We start from the raw sequence: 25,994 nt of genomic DNA on the forward strand, positions 1-25,994 counted from the left end.
TATGTAGGCTGATTCCTCCTCATACTCAAAGAGTGGTCATGCTTCCAGGATCAGAATAAAAAAAGTCATTCAATTTCCTTCCCAGATAGATTTAAACAAATTCTACTCTATAAATTTATTAAACTAAGCTTATTGTTAATTATGTAGATTTTTTTTTATCAAAGTTCAGAAAAAAATATACTGGATAAATCTGGAATAGAGGAGTTTGATGGACTTAGCTATGTCTTCTACCTTCTACTATAATGCATGCATGCCCTTTTTTTCATTTAATTCAACAAACATTTATTAAGCATCTACTGTGAACTTTAAAAACTACTCCACCCTACTTAGACCATTTTGTAAACTCCTGATTGAACAATGAAGGTACTTAGTTCTCACCTTATAGTGAAGCTACAACTTTAAGTTAAGTCTAATTTTAGATCTAATACAAAAAGGTGTTAATTAACTATAAAGGTTAAATTAATCACAAAAAGGTCAAGTAACTCACAAAAGATGAACTTAATATCTTCTTTCCTCCTTCTCCTTAAATTCCTCCTCTCTATATTAATTAAATTACCATAAATTTCCAGACTGACTTGGGAATTTTATTTGGTGACCATTTAAATCTAGATTTAAAGTTGCAAGCCTAAAATTATCTGACACTACCATATTATACAAGACACTATGTTTAGGGGCTGGGGCTACAAAGAGAAAACAAAGGCACTGACATGAAAAGTACTCTTTTCCAAAAACTGATGCTTTCAAAGCTATTTTAAACATTTTCATCCTGGTTATTGAAATGAAACCTGTATTCTTTAATGGGAAGTCTTTGATCTATTTTACCTTTGATCCATCTCCTTTTGGATTTCTTTATTTAATTCATCAACTTTCTGCTGCAGCTTTTTTCTTCTTTGTTCTGGTGGAAGGTTGCTGAAGTCCTCTGGTCCTGCACCCTACAAACAGGAAAATGTAAATGAGATCACAGTTGAAGGACTCCAAGGGTATACCTAGAAAAAAAGACTTAATAAATAAGGGAAGGGAAAAAAACTCCAACAACTCCAAACTAATTCAGAGCATGGTTTATACAAGAAAGATTCCTTTCCACCTTGTTAACAAATAATCAATGCATGCAACTTATGGATAGTTCAGCAACCATTTCCTTTTCTGTTTTAGTGCTAGCCAAGGGTGCTTTGAAAAGAATGACTACACTGCTACAGAAAAATACATATATTCCAGGAAGTGAAAGAATAAATTGTACTCACATTGATAATAATCACTTGAAAACTCACTGAAGTAGAGATCTTAGTCTACCACAAAACTACTGCTGCCAATGTCTCTTGAGACACTATTTAAAGAGAGATATATAGATTTTTGCATAAGCTATGTGCCAGTCTCCTTCCTTTACAAAATCTTTCACATATGGAATACAGTTATAAATATCATTTTGTCCTAACTGATGTAATCCTTTCTATTTCTTTTTGAAGGGTTAAAGCTAAACGGTTGCATAAACTTCTATAATAATGTAGAGCCAGATCCTCATGGGGTTCATCACATCTCAAAAATAAGTCCAGTTCAGTTAATAAAAATTATGAGTGTCAACCTGGGCCCAAGGAATTTCATAAGATGATAGATAAATACAACCTAGTTCTATGTGCCATAAAAACTATATCTGTACTTAATGCTCTGGGACTCTTTTCTCATTACCTTTACGGTAGTGTCAAAGTTCATACTGTGTGCTTTCCATTGCTTCAAGATCAATATCCCAGTTTTTAATATCAAACCCCAGCTGTTTCTTATTCTAGCTGAAGAAATATATTGGTAGTCTTGAGTCTTTCAAAAACAGTTGCTAGCTTTCTTGTGCACATGCTATTTAAAAGTAAAGAATATGAAGAGTAAGTTAGAGTCTTTCTGACTTCGAGCATATCCCTTACTTCTCAGAAAACTGTGACTAGGTTGTGGTAACTTCACAGAGAAAGAGTAGGAGAAATGCATTCAACTGACCTGGATAAGTCAGAGACAGTATAAAGGAGATTTTGTTTAAAATCTCAATTCTTAAAACAAAACAAAACAAAAAAAAAAGGAGTAGGGCTGGTTTGGGAGTGGATAAAGAGAGGGAACTCTGATAATGTAATTTGAAAACCAAGTTCACTTTGCCAAGGAGCTTAAAAGAGTACTTGTGACTTCAAGTTCCTAGGCTGATTGTGTTAAAATGCCAGTCTCCTTTGCTTAGGAGTACGTGATTCAGCAAATATTTTCTTACAAAGACCATGCAGGGATCTTTTCATTTGAGCTCTGGCAGAGTTTTCAAAGACTATACTCTCCTCCCATGCACTGGAGACTAACTTTTACTCAATTAACTTTGACAAATGGCTTTTGTAAAAGGCATATGTATAGTTGAGTGGGCAGAAATCTCTTGTGTATCACCAATTCCTTCAATAATTGAAATATAAGAATAAAGGAAACAAAAATTATTACCATTATTATTAAGGGTACTAGTGACAATGTAATTCATAAGGCTAAACACATATATTCTGATAATACTTATAAGTAAACTTAATATTATATTGATTGATAAGTCTAAGGGATTAGGTATATTTATTCTACTTCTTTTCCATTATTTCTCCTTCTCATACACCCTAAACAAAAGAATTGAAAGTCATAAATATTCTTTCATGGTGTCATACAGCTTGAACTGGAAGGTACCTTGTAAAGCCATCTAGTCTAACCCCCTAATTTTACAGATGAAAAAAAGATGTCAGAAAGGTCAAAATCCTTTCCTCTAATCCCTAATTGCCCAAGTGGCAAAACCAAAATCTTTACCTAGGTACCTCCAAATTCATCACTCTTTCCACAATGCCTAAGTGTAAATGAATAGACTAGATTTATGGACTGATTTTCTTTAGATATTTTAACATTCTAATATTTTCTACAATTTTCAATCAATATTTCTAAAACTATTAAGATGCCTTAGTTCATGAGGCAATCCAATGTGAAAGAGGTGGTTGGAGTGGGTGTCCCAAGACCCAAGCATTGGCCTAGGTCATTCCACCTCCCTCAGGCTTTGCCATTTTCATATGCAAGATGAGGGAACTGGAAGAGATCCTTAAGGTGCTCTTTACCCCAACAACCTCTGACTTAATACCATGAACTAGATGGTACAGTTATATTGGGAGTTCTAAATAAAACATCTGATATTTAAAGATATTATGATAAACATATAATCTCATGTCATAATTATTGTTTATCTGTAAAGAAAATGATACTGATAAATTGCTTGGGTTAAAATTTTTTAAAGCAAATGAAATATACTTGCCTAATTAACTAATGAAGGCCACATCCGAGAAAAGGGGAAGAACTACATAGTTTCTCAGTTACTTTTTCTTTTTTTTTTTCTTTAAACCCTTAACCTTCCATCTTGGAATCAATACTGGATATTGGTTCCAAGGGAGAAGAGTGGTAAGGGCTAGGCAATGGGGGTTAAGTGACTTGCCCAGGGTCACACAGCTAGGAAGTGTCTGAGCCCAGATTTGAGCTGAGACCTCCCATCTTTAGACCTGGATCTCAATCCACTGAGCTACCCAGCTGCCCCCTCCACTGGGTTTTACATGTCATTGATCAAGACCTATTTCCATATTATTAATAATTGCAATAATTAATAATTGTCTTTGGGCCTGGCTCTCAATCCACTGAGCTACCCAGCTACTTTTTCTTGACTCTACTAGTTGTGGTTTATTTGACCATGAAGGAATTTTAAATTGTTTTCTGAGTAGGTGAGATATCCTAAAGTGATTTTGTTATGCCTTTGGAATTAAGAAATAACTGGTGGAGGCAGCTAGGTGGTTTAGTGAATTAAGAGCCAGACTTAGAAATGGGAAGTCCTGTGTTCAAAGCTGGCCTCCAGTACTTCCTAGCTATACGACCCTGGGCAAGTCATTCTCCATTGCTTACCCCTTACCTTACTAAGGCAGCTCTTCTGCCTTGGAACCAATACATAGTATTGATTGTAAGATGGAAAATAAGGAATTTGGGTGAAATTTTTTGGTTCTGTTTTGCTTTGTTTTGTTTTAAGAATGGGTACTAACATTAGTAGAAATGATTTAAAAAATTATAATTAAAAAAATTCCAATTTGAGCTTAGAGTTGGTTTTAACAAAGATCTTTGTTTCTAAGTATAACAAGAAAGCTTTTATCATCCTGTTTAGAACTATAGTAGGAATTATATTTGCATGTCAAAGTAGAAAGCAATTCCTGGGACATGACTTAAATATAGTATAATTGAAAAAGGGAACATGTTGGTGTCCAGTAGTAAAAGGAACCTGTGCAAAAGGTGGGTTTACTTCTTGAGATGTATGGTATGAAGCCTGTCTTCATAACATCATTTAAAAATACATAGTTTCATGGCATAAAAGAAACAAAATTTTAATAATAAAATCAATGTTTGTAGCCAGTATCATAGCTTAGGCTAGAAACAAAACAAAACAAAACAAAAAAAGAGGAGCACAGAGTTGCTGAGTTTTGAAGAAATATGCATACATACAGACATATATATAAAGTTTACTACTATTATAAAGGGAGGGAAAGAATTAATTTGATCTTCAAAACTTTTATTATTCCACAAACTGTTTCACTTCATGAAAAATAGATTTTTTGTTTAGGGATTTAAGTTTAAGCAGCAAAAAGATGTCTAGGACTAGACCTAAGGATCAAAGAACTTTCTAAGATAATGCCAGGTAATCTAGAGACTCCGACTCAATTGGCCTATTTATCCCAAATTAATTTTGCTAATTAACTAGATATTTTAAAGTTTAAGCTTATAAATATATTTATTCCCCATAGAGGCCTTAAGCAAAGAAGATTTTCCAAACCTTTCATGGGCTCAGGAATTATTTTTTTAAAGATTGATCAGTTGTCTCAGAACATAAAAACAAGTTGTAAAAAAAAAAAAAACAGAGCCTTGAAATATAGTGCTCTAAGTGCAAAGCCCACACCATAAGCCACATTCTGATTTTTAAGTATAATCTGTTTCTTAAATTATCTTTATTAATTATTGTCAGTTATTTTAAGCTAACAGTCATACATCACAGACATGCTATTGTTACCTTCTTTTATAAGTATGTTTATTTTTGTTACAGGCTTATTTTTCTTTAATAAATATATGATGATTAAGTTAATTCTGAACACAAAATTTGAACAAAAAAAATAACTTTGTGACCCCATGACATCCATCAAAGACAAGTTACATCATTGGGCTTCTCCATTAAATCTTGGTGATACCAATAATTTGACTCCTGTATTCTAAATGCCCCATTTACTTTCCTAACTTCTGCCTTCCACCTCTGTCTATTAAAGAAGCAGGCTGGAAAGTCAAAATACCAGTGATTTAAAACATTTTATTTTTAATCCATTAGGTTGACATAAACTGTATAGAAAATTTAAAAGTTTGAGTGTTTGTATGTGCATAGACACATACATGTACATATATAAAGTTTATATAAACAATTGGTCAGATTTAATTAAGATAGAAAAATTTTAAATGAGTTGTTTTTTTAAACCCTTACCTTCTGTCTTGGAATGAATACTGTGTATTGGTTCCAAGGCAGAAGAGTGGTAAGGGCTAGGCAATGGGGGTCAAGTGACTTGCCCAGGGTCACACAGCTGGGAAATTCTGAGGCCAGATTTTAACCTAGGACCTCCCATCTCTAGGCCTGGTTCTCAATCCACTGAGCCACCCAGCTGCCCCCTAAATGGAATTAATCTTAAGTGAATGAATTACAGTAATTTCTATTCAATCCTAGACTTGTGTACCCAAAGTTGTTTAATAAGGAAACAAGAACAAAACCATACAAACCACAATTCAAATAGTTAATTTCACAGGGATAGTGCAAGTGGTATAGCACACATATGAAACATAAAAGGAAACTGTGATTACATATAGGACATGCATTGTTTAATTGTGCTTACCAGCTTGAGAGAAAGCTTCATGTAAAAATTGAAGGAATACAGGAAAAAAAAGAGAAAAAACAAGAGCATATCAGTAGAAGAGGAACTTTGTCAACTCTACTGCTACTATAACATAATACATACATTCACCTGTCGGGCTGTGAAAATGATTTATAGCAAATCTGTGCAAAAGTTCACAAGAGGGGCCAACTCTTATCAAAATTTCCATTAGCTACTATGCTGCTAGAGCAAGTGAAACTGGAAGAAAAATGAAATTTGTTCTTGTAATTTTTTTTATTTTTAAATATCAGTACAATGTGACTCATGATCATTATGCAGGATAATATTAAATATTTCTCAATGATAATAATTGGACTGTCATATATTCACTAAATTTTCCAAGTAAAGTCCAACCCAGACTAAAAAAAGTTTTATCATCCATGACTCAAAAGAAACTAATTTTGAGCATGGCACATTTTTCACCAGAGACAGGCAAGGATAAAAAATCTTCTAGTTAAATTGAAAGAAAAATGAAGTAGGATGGAAATTTACTCTATGAATGTTTCTTAAAGACACCAAAGTATATAGCCTTCAATTGTTTGAGAGTTTCTCAGAAACATGTATAAGATTTCCAATGAGGCAGCTGGTGGTACAGTGGATACAGTACTGAGCCTAGAGTCAGGAAGATTGACTTCAAGTCTAGCCTAAGATATTAAATGATGATCATGGGAAAGTTATTGAACCTCTATTTACTTCAATTTCTATAACTATAACATGAGGTTAACAACACCTGTGTCTTGGAGTTGTTATAAAGATCAAATAATATTTAAAAAAAATTACAGTGCCTGGCACATATTTGACTATATAAATGTGTATTCCTTATTTCTATAATCCTCCATTTATAGTTCAACATTATCTCTTTGAGCAAGGAGTCTTGGATTATTATGTTAGAAGCAAACATCATCTTCCTTTCCTATCTGGGTTTCCATATCACTTTTTCCCAATGAGTAGCCTCCCTTCAGGAGAACAATCTTCAGAATTGTTAAAAATACCAACATTTAATAAATCACTGAAGGATGCTGCTGTAAGTATAGTTCATATAAGTGACAGGAATTGTGCATATACAAGAGATTTTCCTTTGAACAATTTCTTGTTTCAGCTCTGAAAGCCAATTACTTAGTAATACCCACTGCCACAGTGTATACCCTTACCTAGCAGCCTTGGCTGAGACTCCATCGTAGTTGTTTAAAATTAAGGACAGCATCCAATAAAAGAACCAAAAAAAAAAAATCAGAAAGAAACTTCAAAACTTGAAAAGGAAAAATGTGCTTGTGTAATTCACTAATATATGAAAGAAAGAACATCTTGGGTAGGAAGGCAGTATTTTTAACTTGGAAGAAAAACCTATTATTTACATTATTTGAAAAAAAAACATAAAACAAAAACTGACATGTAGAAAAATTGCTTAATTTAAAATGACAGAAATTAAAGAAGTTAGAGTAGATATCCAAATGTAGCAAGAATCTCAAAAGGCAAAAACTATTACCAGAAGTCACAAAGCACTAATACTTCTTTACCTTCCTAACAAGCTGAAAATCTACAAGGACTATACATTGTTTACTGTAGGCCATTTTTCACAGTTCAGATTTTTAAATTTAGGTTCATTTTGTTATGAAAAATTGAATGCTTCTTTACAAAATGACTATAAATTTTTCTGAATTTATCTTGATTGGACCCAAATAAAACATCTAATTCTTCAAGGAACTAGATAATGAAACCTTTCTGCTTTAACATTTCATTTTTATGAAGATACAAAAATAGCTGGAAAAAACAAATCAAATGACATTTCTGAACGACACATAAGAAATATAAAATGCATGAAAATAGTTGCTTTTATGAAATCGAACAAGAGAAAACACCCCACATTAAATTATTCTCCAGTTAAAATTTTAAAAATGCAACATGCTAGTAAATAAAAGACTACTTTCATATTATAGAAGAAAGGTTTTTCAAAAGGAGGAAGAGAAATAGCACTTTTGAAAGATGGGAATAACTAGATGGCACAGTAGATAGAGTACCAGGCCTGTAGTCAGGAAGATATAGTTTCAAATCAGGATTCAGACACACTTCCCAGATATGTGACCCTGGGTAAGTCACTTAACCCTATTTGCCACCCTTTGCCCTTCTGTCTTAAGAATTGTTACAAAGACAGAAAGTTAAAAAAAAAAGGAAAAGAAAATAAACATAAAAATAACTAGAGAAAAGGGAGCTATGATAGTTCTGATTTAGGGAGCTGAAATGAATTGTTTTAGCATTCCTGTGAACTTTAGCATAGATATAGTCAATACAAGTTGAATTCTTTGTACATTCAGACAATACTTATGTTGCACAGCATAAAAATCCCTAAATATTAACCTACAAAGCAGTATGTAATACACAAAAGTATGCTACATGCGCTACAGTCTATATAAAAACGTTGCTAATTCAAGGCATTAATAATCAAAGTAGGCCTTTTTCTGTCTACTTAGTAAATGAAAGGACAATAGAAATGTAAAACATTTAATACATTTTAAAAACAACTAATTATAGTAATGTGTAATTTAAGTATTTTAAGATAACTTTAAAAAGTAAACAAAACAACCATTTTAAAATTCAACAGAGATAATGAAATGCTTTAATTTAAAGGCAAATTCTGGGTTTTCTGCTAGGAAATGTAAATACTCTTTATAAATACTTTATAAGCTAACATCTAATAAATGTATAATTTTTTTAAACAAACAGAAATTTATTGTTAGTTTGAAATGGTGGACTTACTAATGACTTGATTCACTGTTAGAAAACTACTCTTGCTTGCTAAGAGAATATTCTAAAGTTTTATTATTTACAAGCCCAGAAGAAGGGAGAACAGAAAACTGCCTGTAGAAGACAGTGCACTAACCTAGCAGGCAACAAAGAAGAGCCTTGGGAGCCACAAAGCATCAATAACACATGAGGGAACATGAAGCCAGTGATCCATGTGTTATTGGACAGTCATAGACACTAACCTCATATACAAAAACAGGGGATAGAAGTAAACCAAACTTTAAAATGAAATTTCAAATTTTGATATGCCATTGACTTCTTCATGCTTCAGGAAGCTTTTTTCCCCAATAATTTCTCAAAAGCTATTATTTTGGATATATTTAGAACATGATTTTGTGTTGAATGTGCCATAAAAAATAAGCCAAGAAGAGCACTGAGTTTACAGCATGGTGAGGGTCTTTGCCATTCTACAGTAATGATGCTCTGGTTCTATGAAATTCAGCAGGTAAGTTAAAAGTAAAAGAGACATACATAATCAGAGCAAGTCCAAGTACCCACAGTGGATTCTTTTGCAAGATAGTTTTAATCCATTAAAACTGGAACTGAAAAGAAAAAAAAAGGAACTAGAGGGAACTGAGGTGGTTAAGCACTTTTGGTGAGGTCATCTACAAAAGGGCCATTTTTTTGTAGTTGTAGAATAACTTACTTTATTTTTCATTTCTATTCTCAAATGCAAAGACCCTCCAAGTGACCTCTGCTGCCATTTCATGTTGTAAAGTTGTTAATAAAGTTATTTCCAAAATAGATTTTGGATTCCCCAGTAGTTGCTTGGTAAATGGGGTTAGTGGCTGTGCAATCATCACATGTAAACTTACAACATATTCCCTAGCCTCAAAGGCATAGGTAGGTTTCCCTATAGTCCTCTTCATAAGTTCTTTGTGAAAAGAGAAAGACTGAGTCTGCCGATGAATCAGCAAGAGAAAATATACATTTGTTAAAAGGGGACAAGTGGAATTCAACTGGATACCTCATTTACTTGGTTCTATAGCAAGGAAAAAAGGCAATATATTTACATTTGACAGCATTTGATAAATATCTTTCAAATATTAAGATCAACAATGAAGATTTTTAATAGAGAATTTTAAGGTACAAAAAAACCCTCATTTAGTCCAACCAGAAAAATGATTCCTAATTTATAACTGGTGAAAAGAAAAATGTATTCTCATAAAAATGAGAGCAAAAGAAAATATTCTATGTAGTTTTACTTAGATTTAGTCTTTTGCATAAAGATGAAGTAAAATTGGCTAATGTTCAGGGGATACACCAAAGAAAGGTTTTAAAGTATTAATCTATGTGTTCAGAGAAAGTTGGTCAGATTCACAAAATATGGTCAATGAAATAAACTTAATTATGATAGTATTAACAGTTTCCACTTAAAACCAAAACACAAATATATAACTAACAAAAGAAAAATAGAAGACTTCCTGCTTTTGCTTATTTAAATATTTAGGTAGGAAAGCAATTGTTCTACAAATGTTTGCCAAGACATTTATGTTGTAATGGTAAAAATAATACAGTATATAATGTAAGATCACTAGATTAGAGGTCAGGATAATGAGGCTTTGTTTGGTCTCTATCTGCCATAAGATCTGTGACCTTAGCAAAAACAATCTCATCTCTCTGGACCTTGATGTAAAATGAGTGCATGGACTAACAGATCTCTAAAATGAAGTGTTCAGATTAGAATGATCTGTGTAATTCCTTCCAGTTCTAAAACTTTATAATTCTCAGAAATATGTACTTGAAATTTGACATGTGAATTTATAATTCTCTTAAGGTGATTTGATCTAATGTGAAGATATGAATGATCTTCAAAATAATTATAATCCCTATTATGTATTTCAAAAACAAATGAGACCTACTAACTTTTCTTTTCTCACATGTATCTTTCAATGTATTGCTTCCTCCGAAAGACAAGGAAATCAAAAGATAATCAAAACTGAACTAAATGAAAAACACATTAACTGAGTAAAAAGAATCAATTTTGATTTGAAAGATGTGTTATTCAGGCCATAAAAAAAGATTGCTAAATTTTGTCAAATAAATAATGAAACTATATTGGAGTTTTCCCCCCCAATAACTTTTAGTAAGATTAGAGTTATTAAAATGTTGCCTTTCTTAAAATTATGAGAGCAAAGTAAATTAGACTCCTCTTTTTTTTAAATAAAGTTATGTTTGATTTTGATAATTATATTTTCTAGATACCATCTCAAAAACCAAATGCATTTAAATCCAATGGATTGTGGGAGTCTCATGGAGGAAAGGTAGTGTGTTGTATAATTTAACAAATGGTATGAAAGCATAAAAATATAATGTGATGTTATTAAAATGAAATCTAAAATAATAATATGAAGGTATTAGTTTTCATTTTTAAAAAGTTTTATTTTATCTAAACTGAGGGCACAGTAAACATCAAAACGTAGCAATCTGAAAAAAAGCATTATGATGGGATGTTTGCATTTCTGTGAAAACAGATAGGGTGGGAAACAACTGACAGTGAGGAAAGGTAGAAGACAAAAAAACATAAACCAGTGCACTGTTGCCTTTAACAATTGTTAACTATGGAACAAAATGTAACCACATGCTTTAGAGTCATATTCCACATCTTAAATTGTTTTCTTGACATCTCAGGAAAAATTATTAAATTTTGAATTCTTAATTATTGTGTTATGTTAAATGACAAGTTATTTTGCTCCCTTATTTCCACATTGTCCATGATAGTACCTTTCACTAGACAATAGGGAAAAAGTATTTTGAGATTTTCAGATGAAAGATTCTCTATATATAAAGATGTGATTGTTTTAATCCTTTACTAGAAAAACAGCTAACATAAGCATTAAAGAATGTATTACTCTCTGTCTCAATCCAGTGTTTCTAAATAGGTGAAATATCTATTCACAATGAATGATTCCCTGGTGATGTTAATTTTCTTTCTGGAAACAGTTGTGTCTAATTATGAGGAAAGAATTAAAGTCCATCTTCCCTCAGGAATTGAAATAGTTCATTCATATTGAAGGACAGGATTAATATCCATCTTTGGGGCAAACCATATTACATCAGCCTGGATATTAGCCATGTCACATAACTTCATGCAGTTATGCTACAGGAACTATGATTTGATTCTTAGGATATTCTAATGTGAAATTCTCTTGATCATATATTTCAGGGCAGGTCCTTTCCCTTTTAAAGATGAGCCCTGGGGATAGCTAGTTAGCTCAGTGAACTGAGAGTCAGGCCTAGAAAGAGGAGGTCCTGGGTTCAAATCTGTTCTTGGACCGTTGCTAGCTGTGTGATCCTGGGCAAGTCATTTGACTCCCATTGCCTCACCCTGACCACTCTTTTCCCTTGGAACCAGTATTGCTTCAAAGCTTCTAAGAGAGAAGGTAAGGGTTAAAAGAGAATGAACCCTGCATCCTTTTCAAATAATTAGTCCTTAATACATTTTCATAAGTAGTTATTTGCTCCATGATGATTTATAGTAATTTCATAAGATCCTGGGCTATAAATGACAATAATTGGTTCTAAATATGATTTAAACAAAGAAGATGCTTAATAAAGTATAAAGTGAAAGGAAAATGAATATGTATCCAGAATGAATTAAACAGTTATTTTCCTATTCTGTTGAGACATTCTACCTTTGTATTTTATATCAGTGATGATGCCAACTGCTTCTAAATATACCTATTTTTAAAAGATCAAGGTCAAACACTAAAGTCATAGACTTTAGGAAAAAAGTGGGAAAATCATTCTTCCATATACTGGTATTACATATAATACATATTCTTTGATTTCATTTTGAAATTCTTGATCACAATTGATCATAGATTCTTCTTTCTGTCTTCCTTGAGGATATAGCAAAACACAAGTCATTCACAAATAAAACTTGTTACAGAGAATAGGATGCAACAAGCGCAAGACAGACAGCTATCCAGAGCAATACTTACCCCACGTTTTAGACTCCTGAAGCAGTGGATTTTGGGTTTGGAGGTCATGAACTCGTTGAAGCGATGGGAGAGGGGCTCCTTTTGCTGCTTGGGAGACTGGGGGCCGTTGGGAACAGCAGAGGGTGAGGCAGAGGCAGGGGGAGGAGGGGGGGGCTGATGGGGAGATGTTAAAAGGGACATAAGCTACGTATAAGAGATGGAGCAGTGAAAGAGTAAAAACCAGAAACAAGAAGACACAAAACAAAAATAAGCATCAAATTGAAGTACAAAGCAATTAAAACACAAATAATTAAATATTTATGCCATGGTCCAAAAGAAAACATGTAAATGTGTTAAAAGAAGATGGTAAAAAGTGAAGGTTTAGTAAGTAATGCAACAAAAGAATAGCAAGAAATATTTGATAAAAAGCTCATGCAGACTTTCACATGCAAACTGCAGTTCATTAAATTATTTTTTACTGGTTCTATGGATAAGTCAAAAAAGAAATAGTGTTCAGCTACCTGAACTTACACAAATCAATGGAAGATTTATCTGAGCAATCAAAATTATTCAATCATGTAGGAAATATGAATTTAGGTAGACTATCCTAAGGATAAAACGGAAACATTGCCTTGATCATATTTTATAACCCCAGGTTAAGACTGCCATGCAGTTGTGTCCCAGTGTCAAAACTAAAAAAAGTTTTCACAGACACAAGTTAACATGAGTTCAAAAGTGGGTTAATGAATGATAAGGGTTCAGTAAAACTATTGTGGATATCTTTTTCAGAATTCCTTTCCCAAACTAAGTTAACTAAAGGTTCAAGATTTTAGAAATATAAGAAAGTGATGTAAAGCTGTCCACAGGAATCAGTTTGTTAGTATGCATGACACAATGTAAATACCTTATGGCATCTGAGTTATAAACAAATGGCCATGGCAAAGACATAACCAACCACAATAAATAAAAGCAACACAATTTAGAAATTTTCTTTTTAAAGATCACTAGAAAGTTATAAAACAATATGTCCATTTTTTATACTGAAATTTAACATTTTAAAACTCTTAGTTGAAAACAAAGTGTCACTGAAAGCCCCAAAGTTCAAACCAGCAGTACCTTATTTTTTTTGATGAATGGCCATAATTTCCCCTTGGATTTGCTACCAAATTTGAGCTCTGTTTTACTGTCCCCTCTGGAATTCGAAAGACTAGTTTCAGATATCGTACGTTTCATTGGCTGTGTATAATCTTCAAATTCAATGTCTCCAGGAGGCTCAAACCCTGATTTGTAGGCTTCTATTACCAATTGTGAATCCTGAAATGACACACACACACACACACACACACACAAATTTACATTCAGAGAGGTATACAATGAATTACAAAGCTTCATTGTATTAGGATAATTAGTCTAAAGTAGTCAAACAACATCAAATATCTAAAAAGTTCTCTGTAAATCTTACAGGGCTATATGTCAATGTGAGCTATTACACTGATTGACTTTATGTGCAGGATATTGTACAAAATGGCACTTTTTCATCATCATTTTATAGATGGAAAAAGAATGTTGCTAAGGACTAATTAATTTAAAAGATATGCTGAATATGTACAACTACTACCAAATTTCTTCAAAGAATGATGTCTTATTCCTTCTTTCAAACTAGTTCAGGGGGCAGCTGGGTGGCTCAGTGGATTGAGAGCCAGGTTTAGAGATGGGAGGTCCTGGGTTCAAATGTGACCTCAGACACTTCCCAGCTGTGTGACCTTGGGCAAGTCACTTAATCCCCATTGCCTAGCCCTTACCACTCTTCTGCCTTGGAGCCAACACAGAGTATTGACTCCATGATGGGAGGTAAGGGTTTTAATAAAAAAAAAAATTAAAAAACAAACAAAAAACTATTCAAAGCAATACATCTAATGCAGAGAAACTTATAAAGCAAAAAGCTTATGTCACCACTCAGAAGTCCATAATCTAGTAAACATAATAAGAAATTTATACAGAAAAATATAAATTAGAACACTTATGGAAGTATAAAAGAATACAAAGTACTACATGATCAGATGAGAGAGAAATACTGCCAAAACTGCAGATGCAAAGATAATATATGTGGCTTGATTTGCCTGTATTGATGTTAGGTTGCTTAATAGCAATGTAAATAGATTCTAGAACAAAATGAAGAACTGTTGTTTTTAAACAATCATATATGTATATATATTTTTTCCTTTTTTTAAACCCTAACCTTCTGTTATTAACAGAACAAAGTATATTTATTTTAGCAAGACCAACTGAGGAAAACAACTGTAAATTGGAACAAATTATTCCTAATATAATTTTAGATTTTAAATAAAATTTTAAGTATTTATTCAACCCTTTGGGATATTATATCAATCTGAAATAATATCACTTAAAAACAAAAATAGAAAAAAATTTAATTTTAATAATTTTACTTTGGAAATTCCAGTAATAAGGGTCTGTTATGTTCTATACTTAGCCTTAGGATTAATAAGTTATGCAGGATAACACCGACTTATTGACTATACAACTCTACTTTTAAAATTAAATTTTATTTTTTCAGTCAATAAAAATATTCCTTCTGTGTCTCCAACCTCCCTGTCATTGATAAAACAAACAAAAAAACCTCCTCTTACAAACATATGTTAAAATACATATTTTTAAGAGAGATAGTAGCAAAGATTAGAGCAAATAAACCCAGAGAGCAGAGATAGAAAAGCGATAGACTATATGACTCCAGGAAAAAAAAGAAAAATTTGATTTAATTGCAACACATCTGGCCAATTTAATTATGAAAAATAAAAGATTTATTTTGAAGAGTAGATGTAGTACAAAGTATATGGAAAATATGGAAATGAGTTACCTATGGAAAAAGTCAGGCATAATGGGGATATTCCACTTAAAATTTTTTATTTTGTGTGCATTCAGAAAATATATACAGAATTAAATGTTTAAAAATATTTTATATCTTCAAAAAGTAATGTTAGCTGACTTTAACTATATAACACAAAATCAGTACAAGAATTTTCTTGCTTGCAGAAAACTTGACAACTACAAGGACCATAGATTAAGACTTAGAAGGGACCTTAAAAATTAGGTGGCCCAAATGTCTTATTTTACAGTTGAGGAGACTGAGGTTTAAGGATAATAAGTGATTTGCCCAAGGTCATGTAGTAAGTCTCAGGAGTAGAATTCAAACCTACATCCAACAATGCCAAGTCTAATGCTCTTTCTATTGCCTCCCTCTATTATTCCTTTTCTACTGCCTCCTCAATATAGAAAATCTTATTAAATCCAACTTAAATACATATTATTAGTGGTTCTTTATAAGATAAGCCATCATGAATACAATTTCAGTATAAACTATGGAATTTTTTATAACTTCACAAAATAAAATTTGCCTACCACCAGTTGTTTGCCCCTTTATGGGTATTATTTACTAACCAATTAACATTTATCATAATACCACAAATATTAAAGGACTGACCCTATCATATTATATAGTAAAGTCTTTTACTGGTAATGAGGCAAATTTAATAATACAAAGATTAAAGAAGGTATTCACACTTTAAATTAACCTGATTTCATATACCCAAAGCTCTTTGTACAGGCTGATGGGAAATTTGGGCTGAGCCAAGATTGGGGATCAGTAGAATTTATTTTCACGTTCTCTCCATAGAACAACAAAAAAAATTAATATATTCATCGCTGATAACTGGATGTCCTAAAAATGCTTTCAGTAAAACCAACTGAAAGTAATCAAACTAAGTGAAGCATTTATTCCAAACTGGATTTTATCTAAAAATTTTTTGATAAAAATTTTATCAAAAGAGATAGCACCTCTCCTGGCTTTTTACCTGCTCTCCATCTTAAATATAATCAGCCATTATGCAAGTGATGACCATCCATTCTATTTCCAATTCTTTGCCACCACAAAAAGAGCTGCTACACACACACACACACACACACACACACACACACACACACACACACACACACACACACACACACACAATCTATCTCTCTATCTATCCATCTTATTTTGGTTTCTTTGGAGTATAGACTCAGTAATGGTATTGCTGGATCAAAGGATATGCACAATTTGAGAACCCTTTGGGCATAATTCCAAATTGTTCTCCAGAATCAGTTCACAACTTCACCAACAGTTGTTGAGTGTCCCAGTTTTCAGATTATCATTTTCCTTCTCTATTATATTAGCCAACCTGATAGGTGTGAGGTGGTACCTCAGAATTGTCTTAATTTGCTTAATTGATAGTGATTTAGAGAATTATTTCTTTTGACTATAGGTAGCTTAGATGTCTTTATCTGAAAACTACCTGTTCATGTCCTTTGACCATTTATTAACTGGGGAATAACTTATATTCTTATACATTTCAGTAAATTCTCTACATATTTGATAAAAGATTTCTTTTTCAGAGATACTTCTTGTGGAAAAGTTTTAACCACCTTTCTGCTTTCCTTCTAATCTTGGTTGTATTGGTTTTGTTTCTGCAAAATCCTTTTAGTTTGATGTAACCAAAAGGATTAAATTTACATTTCATAATGCTTGCTATCTCTTGTTTGGTCATACATTCTTTCCTTATTCACAGATTTGATAGGTAAACTATTCCATGCTCTCCTAATTTGCTTATGGTAGTATCCCTTATGCCTAAATTTTGATCTTATCTTGGTATATACAGTGTGACATGGTGGTCTGACACTGGTGGTTTCTGACACTGCTTTCTAGTTTTCCCAGCAGTTTTTGTCAAGTAATGAGTTTTTGTCCTAAAAGTTTTTGGTATATCAAACACTAGGCTACTATGGTCATTTACTACCATGTATTGTGAACCCTAATCTATTCCACCTGATCTACCACTCTATTTCTTAGTCAATATCAGATTATTTTGATGATTACCACTCTATAACACAGTTTGAGATCTGAAACAGCTAGGTCACATTCCTTTACATTTCTTCTCATTAATTCCCTTGATATCCTTGAACTTTTGTTCTTCCAGATGCATTTTGTTACTTTTTTAGCTCTATAAAATAATTTTTGATAGCTTGGTTGGTATGGCACCAAATAAGTAAATTAATTTGGGTAGAAGTATTATTTTTATTACATTGGCTTAGCCTGCCCATGAGAAATTAATATTTTTTCAGTTGTTTAGATCTGACTCTATTTGTATGAGAAATATTTTGTAATTGTGTTCATGTAGTTCCTGGGGGGTATTTTATGTTGCCCAGAGCTGTTTTGTTTCTTCATTGCCAATTCTAATTCCTTTAGTTTCTTTTTCTTGTCTTATTGCCATAGCTAGCATTTCTAGTGTGATATTGAATTAATACTGGTGATAATGGGTATTCTTGCTTTAACCCCGATCTTCTTAGGAAAGCATCTAGGTTATCTCCATTAAAGATAATGCCAGCTGATGGTTTTAGATACATATAACTTTTCATTTTAAAGAAAACTCCATTTGTTTCTGTGCTTTTCAGTGCTTTTAATTGGTGATGTAGTTCGTCAAAAAATTTTTTCTGCATCTATTGAGATAATCATAATTTCTAGTTTGATATTGACATGGTTAAATATACTAACAGTTTTCCTAATATTGAACCAGTCCTTCATTCCTGGAGTAAATTATGCCTGGTCATAGTGGATGATCTTTGTGATAAATTGTTGTAATCTCCTTGCTATTATTTTATTTAAAATTTTTGCATTAATATTCATTAGAGAAATTGGTTTTTGGTTTTCTTTCTCTGTTTTCACTTTCCTCTTTTAGGTATAAGCACTATATTTTTGTCATAAAAGGAAATCTTTGCCTATTTTTCCAAATAGCTGATATAATATTGGAATGAACTAGTCTTTAAATATTTGGTAAAATTCACTTGTGAATCCATCTGGCCATGGGGATTTTTTTTATAAAGACTTCAACAATGGCTTGTTTGATTTCTTTTTCTAATATGGGTTATTTATCTTATTTCCTCTTCTGGAAATTTTATCTGGAAAATTTATGTTTTTGCAAATATTAATCCATTTCATTTAGATTGGCAGATTTATTGACATAAAACTAAGGGAAAAAACTCCTAATAGTTGCTTTAATTTCTTCTTTATTAGTGGTTGATTCACCCTTTTCGTTTTTGATGTTGATAAATTGGTTTTCTTCTTTCCTTTTTAAAATTAAATTAACAAATGGAATATCTTTTTTTTTAAATAAAACTAGCTCCTGCTCTTATTTGTTAGTTCAATGATTTTCTTACTTTCAATTTTACTAATCTCTCCTTTGAGTTTCAGGATTTCCAATTTGGTATTTAATTGAAACTTTTAATTTGTTCTTCTATTTTTTTATTTTTTAGCTATATGTTCAATTCATTGATCTGCTCTTTCTCTCTATTATTGATGTAAGCATTTAGAGATATAAATTTTCCCCTAAATATTGTTTTGGCTGCATCCAATAAATTTTGGTATGTTTCTCATTGTTTTCATTTTCCTTATTGAAATTACTGGTTGTTTCTATGATTTGATAATAACACTGAACTCTCATGATTCTCTTCCTAACCTCTCTGACTCTTCTATCTTCTTAGCTCATCCTCCTGCTCTTCCTTCTTTAATCATGATGATCACTAAGGTTCTGTCCTTTACTATTTTTTTCTCTTTAATGTATATTTCATCCACTCTAAATCCCAAATCATATTCTTACCAACAATCCCCCCCCATCAGAAGTAGAGTCCACCTTATATCCCACTAACACCTCATACCCCACTAATACCTCATACTCAGTTTGTGCAAAATTAAACTCATCTCAGAAAGCCTCCATTACTCTGTTTATGCTCAGGGTTTCTCTTTCTTCTTTCTTTCTTTCTTTCTTTCTTTCTTTCTTTCTTTCTTTCTTTCTTTCTTTCTTTCTTTCTTTCTTTCTTTCTTTCTTTCTTTCTTTCTTTCTTTCTTTCTTTCTTTCTTTCTTTCTTTCTTTCTTTCTTTCTTTCTTTCTTTCTTTCTTTCTTTCTTTCTTTCTTTCTTTCTTTCTTTCTTTCTTTCTTTCTTTCTTTCTTTCTTTCTTTCTTTCTTTCTTTCTTTCTTTCTTTCTTTCTTTCTCTTTTAAAACCCTTACCTTCTGTCTTGGAGTCAATACTGTGTATTGGCACCAAGGCAGAAGAGTGGTAAGGGCTAGGCAATGGGGGTTAAGTGACTTGCCCAGGGTCACACAGCTAGGAAGTGTCTGAGACCAGATTTGAACCTAGGACCTCCCGTCTCTAGGCCTGACTCTCAATCCACTGAGCCACCCAGCTGCTTGGGGTTAAGTGACTTGCCCAGGGTCACACAGCTAGGAAGTGTCTGAGACCAGATTTGAACCTAGGACCTCCCGTCTCTAGGCCTGACTCTCAATCCACTGAGCCACCCAGCTGCTTGGGGTTAAGTGACTTGCCCAGGGTCACACAGCTAGGAAGTGTCTGAGACCAGATTTGAACCTAGGACCTCCCGTCTCTAGGCCTGACTCTCAATCCACTGAGCCACCCAGCTGCCCCCTAGTTTTACTATCTTTCTAATCATCCATTTATCTTCCTTTTCCCTTATCTAATATATCCAATCAGTTGCTATGACTTATTAATCATGACTCTGAAAACTTCATCTCAAATCAGAACTTCCTTCAACTCCCTTTATGCCACTCACATTTAAATTTTCATCTCTTTCATCTAGAGTATTATAATAGTTTCATAACTAGCCTTCTTGCCCCCAGCCTAACCTTTCTTCAATCCATCCTTGATATTTCTAATTACATGGATATGATTATGCTACTCTATTTCTCAAAGATTTTATCTATCAATTGCTTATGAAATAAATTCCTGATCTTGGCATTAAAGACCCTCCACAATTTGGCTCAAAACCAACATTTCAAGCTAATTTAATATGATTCACATTAAAAGGATACATTTTAGGAAAATGAGATTATTCTTTTCCTTCCTTTCTTGTCCTGTCCTCACTAACACCATCACTCATAAAATACATTTTCTTCCAATCCTTTACCCAAATCTCCATTTGCTTAAGCCACTCCTTTCTTCCAAAGTCCAATTCCCAGGGCAGGCAAGTTAGTTTAGCTGAAACACTAGGTAACCCTCAGGGGGAGACAGGAGGCAGCATGTCAACAGCCACATTGGGTCACACCACCACATCTTCCAGTATGAAATGCTTGAAGATAGACTTTTCATCTCCAATGCAGATCCCTAGATTCTTTAAAACAATCTTCCTCTGACATGGACTCAAAACCCTTCCTGATTCTGGTTTTGCTTCTCTGTATACATTCTAGATAATATTATAAGGAGTTTTATTAAGTTCACTCTGTCTCATTAAGAGCAGAAGTTCTATGTTAAAGGAAGTTTTATTAATATCACTCTGCTGCTTTAAGAGGCATAGCAGATAGTTTTTACCCCCTGTCACTTTAAGAAATTGATTCTAAATGGGAAATAAGTTCAGTTAAGAAGGTTCTTTTCTTTGACTTTGGAGAGATCAGGGTGGCATCAGTAACTCTCTGTCAAGAGGATCTGATATTAGAGAGTTTTAATTTTTTCTAATTATTGACTATGTTTCTTTTGAGAAATGCCTACTCATATCCCTTGAGAATGAATGCTGCTTTTTATAACTGAACCAGTTTCTTATTAACTTTAGACATTCTATTATCAAAAATATTTGTTTCTGTATTTTATGACAAATATTTTCTCTAATATTTCCTTTTCTTTTTAAATATATTGCTTTTTTCTCATAAAAAAAAAAAAGAGCTGAACACTGACATCAGCCAGTTCTTTCAGTATGTAATGGAGGGGTCAGAAAGGAATGGAGTTCCCCACCACTGAATTCAGAACCAGAGTGTGGCAGAGATGAAATGGAGCTAAAGGGTGGGGAGAGAGAATAGATAGTTTCTCCCCTCTCCTTCACTAGCTGTCTTCAGGGCTATTAACTACTTTTCTTCAGAGGCAGGGCTGAAGGCTAAATAGCTTCTTCTTCCTTGAGGAGGAAATATAGTTCTCCTTCCCAAAGCTTCTGGTTCCTTTCCCTAAATATTATGAGCAGGCACTTGATCTATAGAAACCACTATTTATTTTGAGGAACACATACAGGGTAAGGTAAATGAGATTGAAGGATAAGATATTGGGAAAGTGGGAAATAGGAAGTCCCTAAAACCTAACAATTCAACCCCTTCTCCCCAAATCCTATAGAGTCAGACTTTGCCTGCCTCTGGGGTCAATTGTGAGAGCTGTCCTGACTTCTAACTGTCCTAGTTATGATATGAAGTTCAAGAAAAGCTTTGGAGGGATGGAGAGGAAATTTTCTCGAGGTGGATAACTTTATTTCAGAAGTCCTACCCACTCCTATTGTCTTCTGCTGGATTCAGGGAGTCTAGATTCACAGAAGGGTGACCAGGGTTCAGAAGTGCTTTCAGAACAACCTTTCTGAAAGGATTCCCAAAGAGAAGTGAACTGCTTGGATCTTCTCAGCTCTTCTCTGTTCTCTCTCTGGAATCCTTTGTTCCTCTTGCCCTTTCCCAGCTTGTCTTGTTTCTCTGGCAGATTGAGTCTAAGTTTCCTCTTTTACACAAACTAGAGGATGTAGTCATATAGGCCAATTGATATTAATTCATCAAAGACAACTAGATACTCTTACTACTTCCTTACTTATCTTCAGTCTCAGCTCCCTGTAAGCCAATTTAATTTAATAATTTCCAATGCAAAGATTATTCTCTTGAAAAGAGAGAATAAGAACTGAGTAGCTTGACCTTCTTTCTGTAGTCAAAGATCATTGTCCCTTCCACACTAACCAGTAGCTCTGTCTCTCATTTTATCCTGTTCTTTAGTCCATTAAAGCACTTCCCATTTAAGAAATAAACAAGAAAATACCTATTGTTGGATTTATTCTAGAAGGATGATTGTATTTCATGTAAATTCTAGGAATTTTTAATACTACCTAGGAGCTATCTTTTTGCCTATTTCAAATAAGAGAGAGCATTCTCTCAAAGAACAAGCTAAGAAAATTACTGTAGTGATAATATTATCTTGACGACCAAGAGTCAAGAAAGTGTCTTCATCTATATTTGTATGTATATGAGAAAAAAAGAATTAAATAGCACAAGTGATACAGTTACACCACCAAATACAAATACTAGTAAAAACTAAGGGAAACTGCTATGTTCATAATTGAAGGAAATTGCAAAATAGCAACCCTCTTCAAATTAACAAAGAAGCAATTAAGATATGCTATAAAAATAACTAGAGTCTAATTTAGTAATTGTTAAATAGAGAAATCAAGATAATTCTCATGTTTTCTGAAAGGCAAAAATGATTTATGTTAGGTTGTAAAATTGTGATGCTCTCCATGACAAACTAAATAATTAATTCTTATAAAACAAAATGTTAAAATTCTGTATACTCATTGAAAATGTAGTTTCCCCACAAAAAGAAGCCAAGGGTTTGGGAAGTACTTTAAAAATAATGGAGTCACCATACACTGAAACATTGGCTCTATAACCAAAATTCAGTACTTACATTTTTCTGATCAATTGACTCAGCTGCCTTTGCTATTCCATCCAGACATTTCCCAATGATTGGAATCACTTGGCGATCCACCTCAGCATAGGTTTTCATTGATTCTCCAATTCTGACTATTCTCCTTTCCTCCATCTCTTGTATTTTCTAAAATATAACATTTTGTATGTGATCAATTTACTTATTTTTCTATGAATATGAAATTTTATTATTATTTTTCTATTATTTAAGAATGTTTTATTTTCATAGGATAGTAACATATAAGATTTATTTCATTGATAAAGGGGTCAATAAAAGACCCCTTGCAGCTGAATAGTAAACAATAGGTGTCAAACTCAGACTATTGCCCACAAAACTCCTAAGGCAATAATGTGTGACCATCACAGATCCATCTCTCCCCCACCTTTTTTTTTTTAAATTCTTACCTTCTGTCTTAGTTAATAGGGCTAGGCAATGGGGGTTAAGGTAAAGACTGTGTCACAGAGTTTGAAAACTCTGTTGGGGGGGGGTGGAAAAATGAAAAAAAAAAATAATAACAATATTGCCATTAGTCACTACTTTCATTGCAAGTGAAACAAAATCAGTATACCCTACATTTTAAGAAACATCTTTGTTGTTGGTGTTGGTGGAATTAACATAGGGCCATGTGTATCTGCAATAAGAAACAGAAGTTTGCTATTTCTGACAAGGACAAATCTACCTATAAAACTACTAATTTTGGGTAACATTCTTACTCAAGTAAAAAAATGAACTAAAACAAATTGAAAGAAAGAATTGTAAACACCTCTTTGAGTTTACATTTCTATGAATGTTTTAAAATAGAAGAATACCAACATATTATTAATCTTTAAAGTAGATATTAGCTATTAAATTAATTCCAAATCTTTTCCATAGGACACATTTATATTTGTTTATTTTTAAGCCTCTATCTTCTGTCTTAGAATCAATACTATGTATTAGTTTGAAGATAGAAGAGTGGTAAGGGCTAGGCAATGTGGGTTAAGTGACTTGCCTAGGGTCACACAGCTAGGAAGGGTCTGAGGTCAGATTTGAACCTAGGACCTCTCGTCTCTAAGCCTGGCTCTCAATCCATTGAGCCACCCAGCTGCCCCAAAGACACATTTTTAAATAGAGCTTTGATGTGCCATTCTAATTATACCTTGAAAATCCTAGAACCAGAAATTTTTAGGATCTTAATGTCATGTGTTACTCAGTTTTAAAAAATTAATATGGCTTAATGGGAATGTTGGAGTATACTGCTTTGTAACTCATATTCATAATTATGAATATAATTTTTAAAATTACTTTACCTGAAAGATGCTTGGTATTTGAGTATAATAATGTTCATGCTGTTCATGGTTGAACTTTTGAAGAGTTGTTGAGTAATCTGCCTTGCTATCCTCTGCCATTTGATGCCGTAATTGAGCTTGTTGCCGTGCCTTTGGGAAAAAACACCATAAAATTCTGGTTTAGACTCATGAAAAATAAAAAGCAATGGTTCTACTCGTTCAGCAAAATAATCACATAAAAATTATAACCTACTTATTTTAAACTTAATTTTAAAATCTACTATAATTATATAGTAGTAGCTCTCTACCCTTTATATTTCAGTTCTGTCCTTCGTAACATCTTTTCTCAAAATATCCATAGAAAAATTCAACATCTTTATTTCTTTTTTCTGGACCTTAAGTTGGTTTTTATCCTATACATGAAAAAGCAGTATCCCTTTGTGCTAGGAACAACATCTACTACTAATCTCAGCAATATGGTTTCCACAAAAGTCAGTTTTTTCCCCCTAAAAGAGCAATGAAACCATCCTCAAGACTTAATTTGTCTGGTCAAGGGACATGGATAGACAATTTTCAAATAAAGAAATCATGACTATCAATAAGCACATGAAAAAGTGTTCTAAATCCCTCCTGATTAGAGAAATGCAAATTAAAACAACTCTGAGGTACCACTTCATATCTAGCAAAATGGCTAATATGACACTAAAGCAAAATAATAAATGTTGGAGGGGATATGGCAAAATTGGGACACTAATACATTGATGGTGGTGATGTGAATTAATCCAGCCAATTTGGAAGGCAATTTGGAACTATGCCCAAAGGGCGATAAAAGACTGTCTGCCCTTTGATCCAGCCATAGCACTGCTGGAATTGTACCCCAAAGAGATAATAAGGAAAAAGACTTGTACAAGAATATTCATAGTTGTGGTCTTTGTGGTGGCAAAAAATTGGAAAATGAGGGGATGCCCATCAATTGGGGAATGGCTGAACAAATTGTGGTATATGTTGGTGATGGAATACAATTGTGCTGTGTATTGTGGAAGCTTTCCACATGAACTGGGAGAACCTCAATGAACTGATGCAGAGTAAAATGAGCAGAACCAGAAGAACATTGTACACAGAAAGCAAAACATTGTGGAACAATCCAATATAATGGACTCTGCTACTAGTAGCAATGCAATAAGCCAAGGCACTCCTGAAGGACTTATGTAAAGGGATGTAATCAACATTGAGAGAAAGAACTATGGGAGTATAAATGCAAAAGCCAAACATTTGACATCACTTATCACATGTATATATGGGTATGTGATATGGGGTTTAGGCCTTAAAAATTGCTCTAAAACAAAAATTAATAATATGTAAGTGGACTTGCTTGTTGACTCTGGGAGGGGGAAGGAAAGAAGGGAGGAAAAGAAAATGAATCATGTAAACATGAAAAAATATCCTCCAAATAAATAAATAAA

At 33.1% G+C, this 25,994-nt stretch overlaps 1 protein-coding gene across 28 annotated transcripts in view; it reads right to left on the reverse strand.

The window, feature by feature from the left end:
- FNBP1 (formin binding protein 1) overlaps window positions 1–25,994 on the reverse strand; it is a 190,783-nt gene that overhangs the window by 19,069 nt on the left and 145,720 nt on the right. For 8 of the 28 annotated variants that reach the window (XR_008915342.1, XM_056812538.1, XM_056812539.1 and 5 more), the window contains 6 exons: window positions 24,553–24,681; window positions 23,243–23,389; window positions 13,820–14,017; window positions 12,725–12,907; window positions 5,940–5,954; window positions 823–932 (listed from right to left, as the gene is read on the reverse strand). Coding sequence is in view for 27 of the 28 variants with exons in the window: in XM_056812538.1 (XP_056668516.1) it covers window positions 823–932; window positions 5,940–5,954; window positions 12,725–12,907; window positions 13,820–14,017; window positions 23,243–23,389; window positions 24,553–24,681 (782 nt within the window). In the remaining variant the exon portion in view is untranslated. The remainder of the gene's footprint in view (window positions 1–822; window positions 933–5,939; window positions 5,955–12,724; window positions 12,908–13,819; window positions 14,018–23,242; window positions 23,390–24,552; window positions 24,682–25,994) is intronic. The other 20 variants (XM_056812548.1, XM_056812540.1, XM_056812547.1 and 17 more) reach the window with 5 other exon arrangements.

Source organism: Monodelphis domestica, chromosome 1, assembly GCF_027887165.1.
Source record: "Monodelphis domestica isolate mMonDom1 chromosome 1, mMonDom1.pri, whole genome shotgun sequence".
NCBI classification, from domain to species: domain Eukaryota; kingdom Metazoa; phylum Chordata; class Mammalia; order Didelphimorphia; family Didelphidae; genus Monodelphis; species Monodelphis domestica.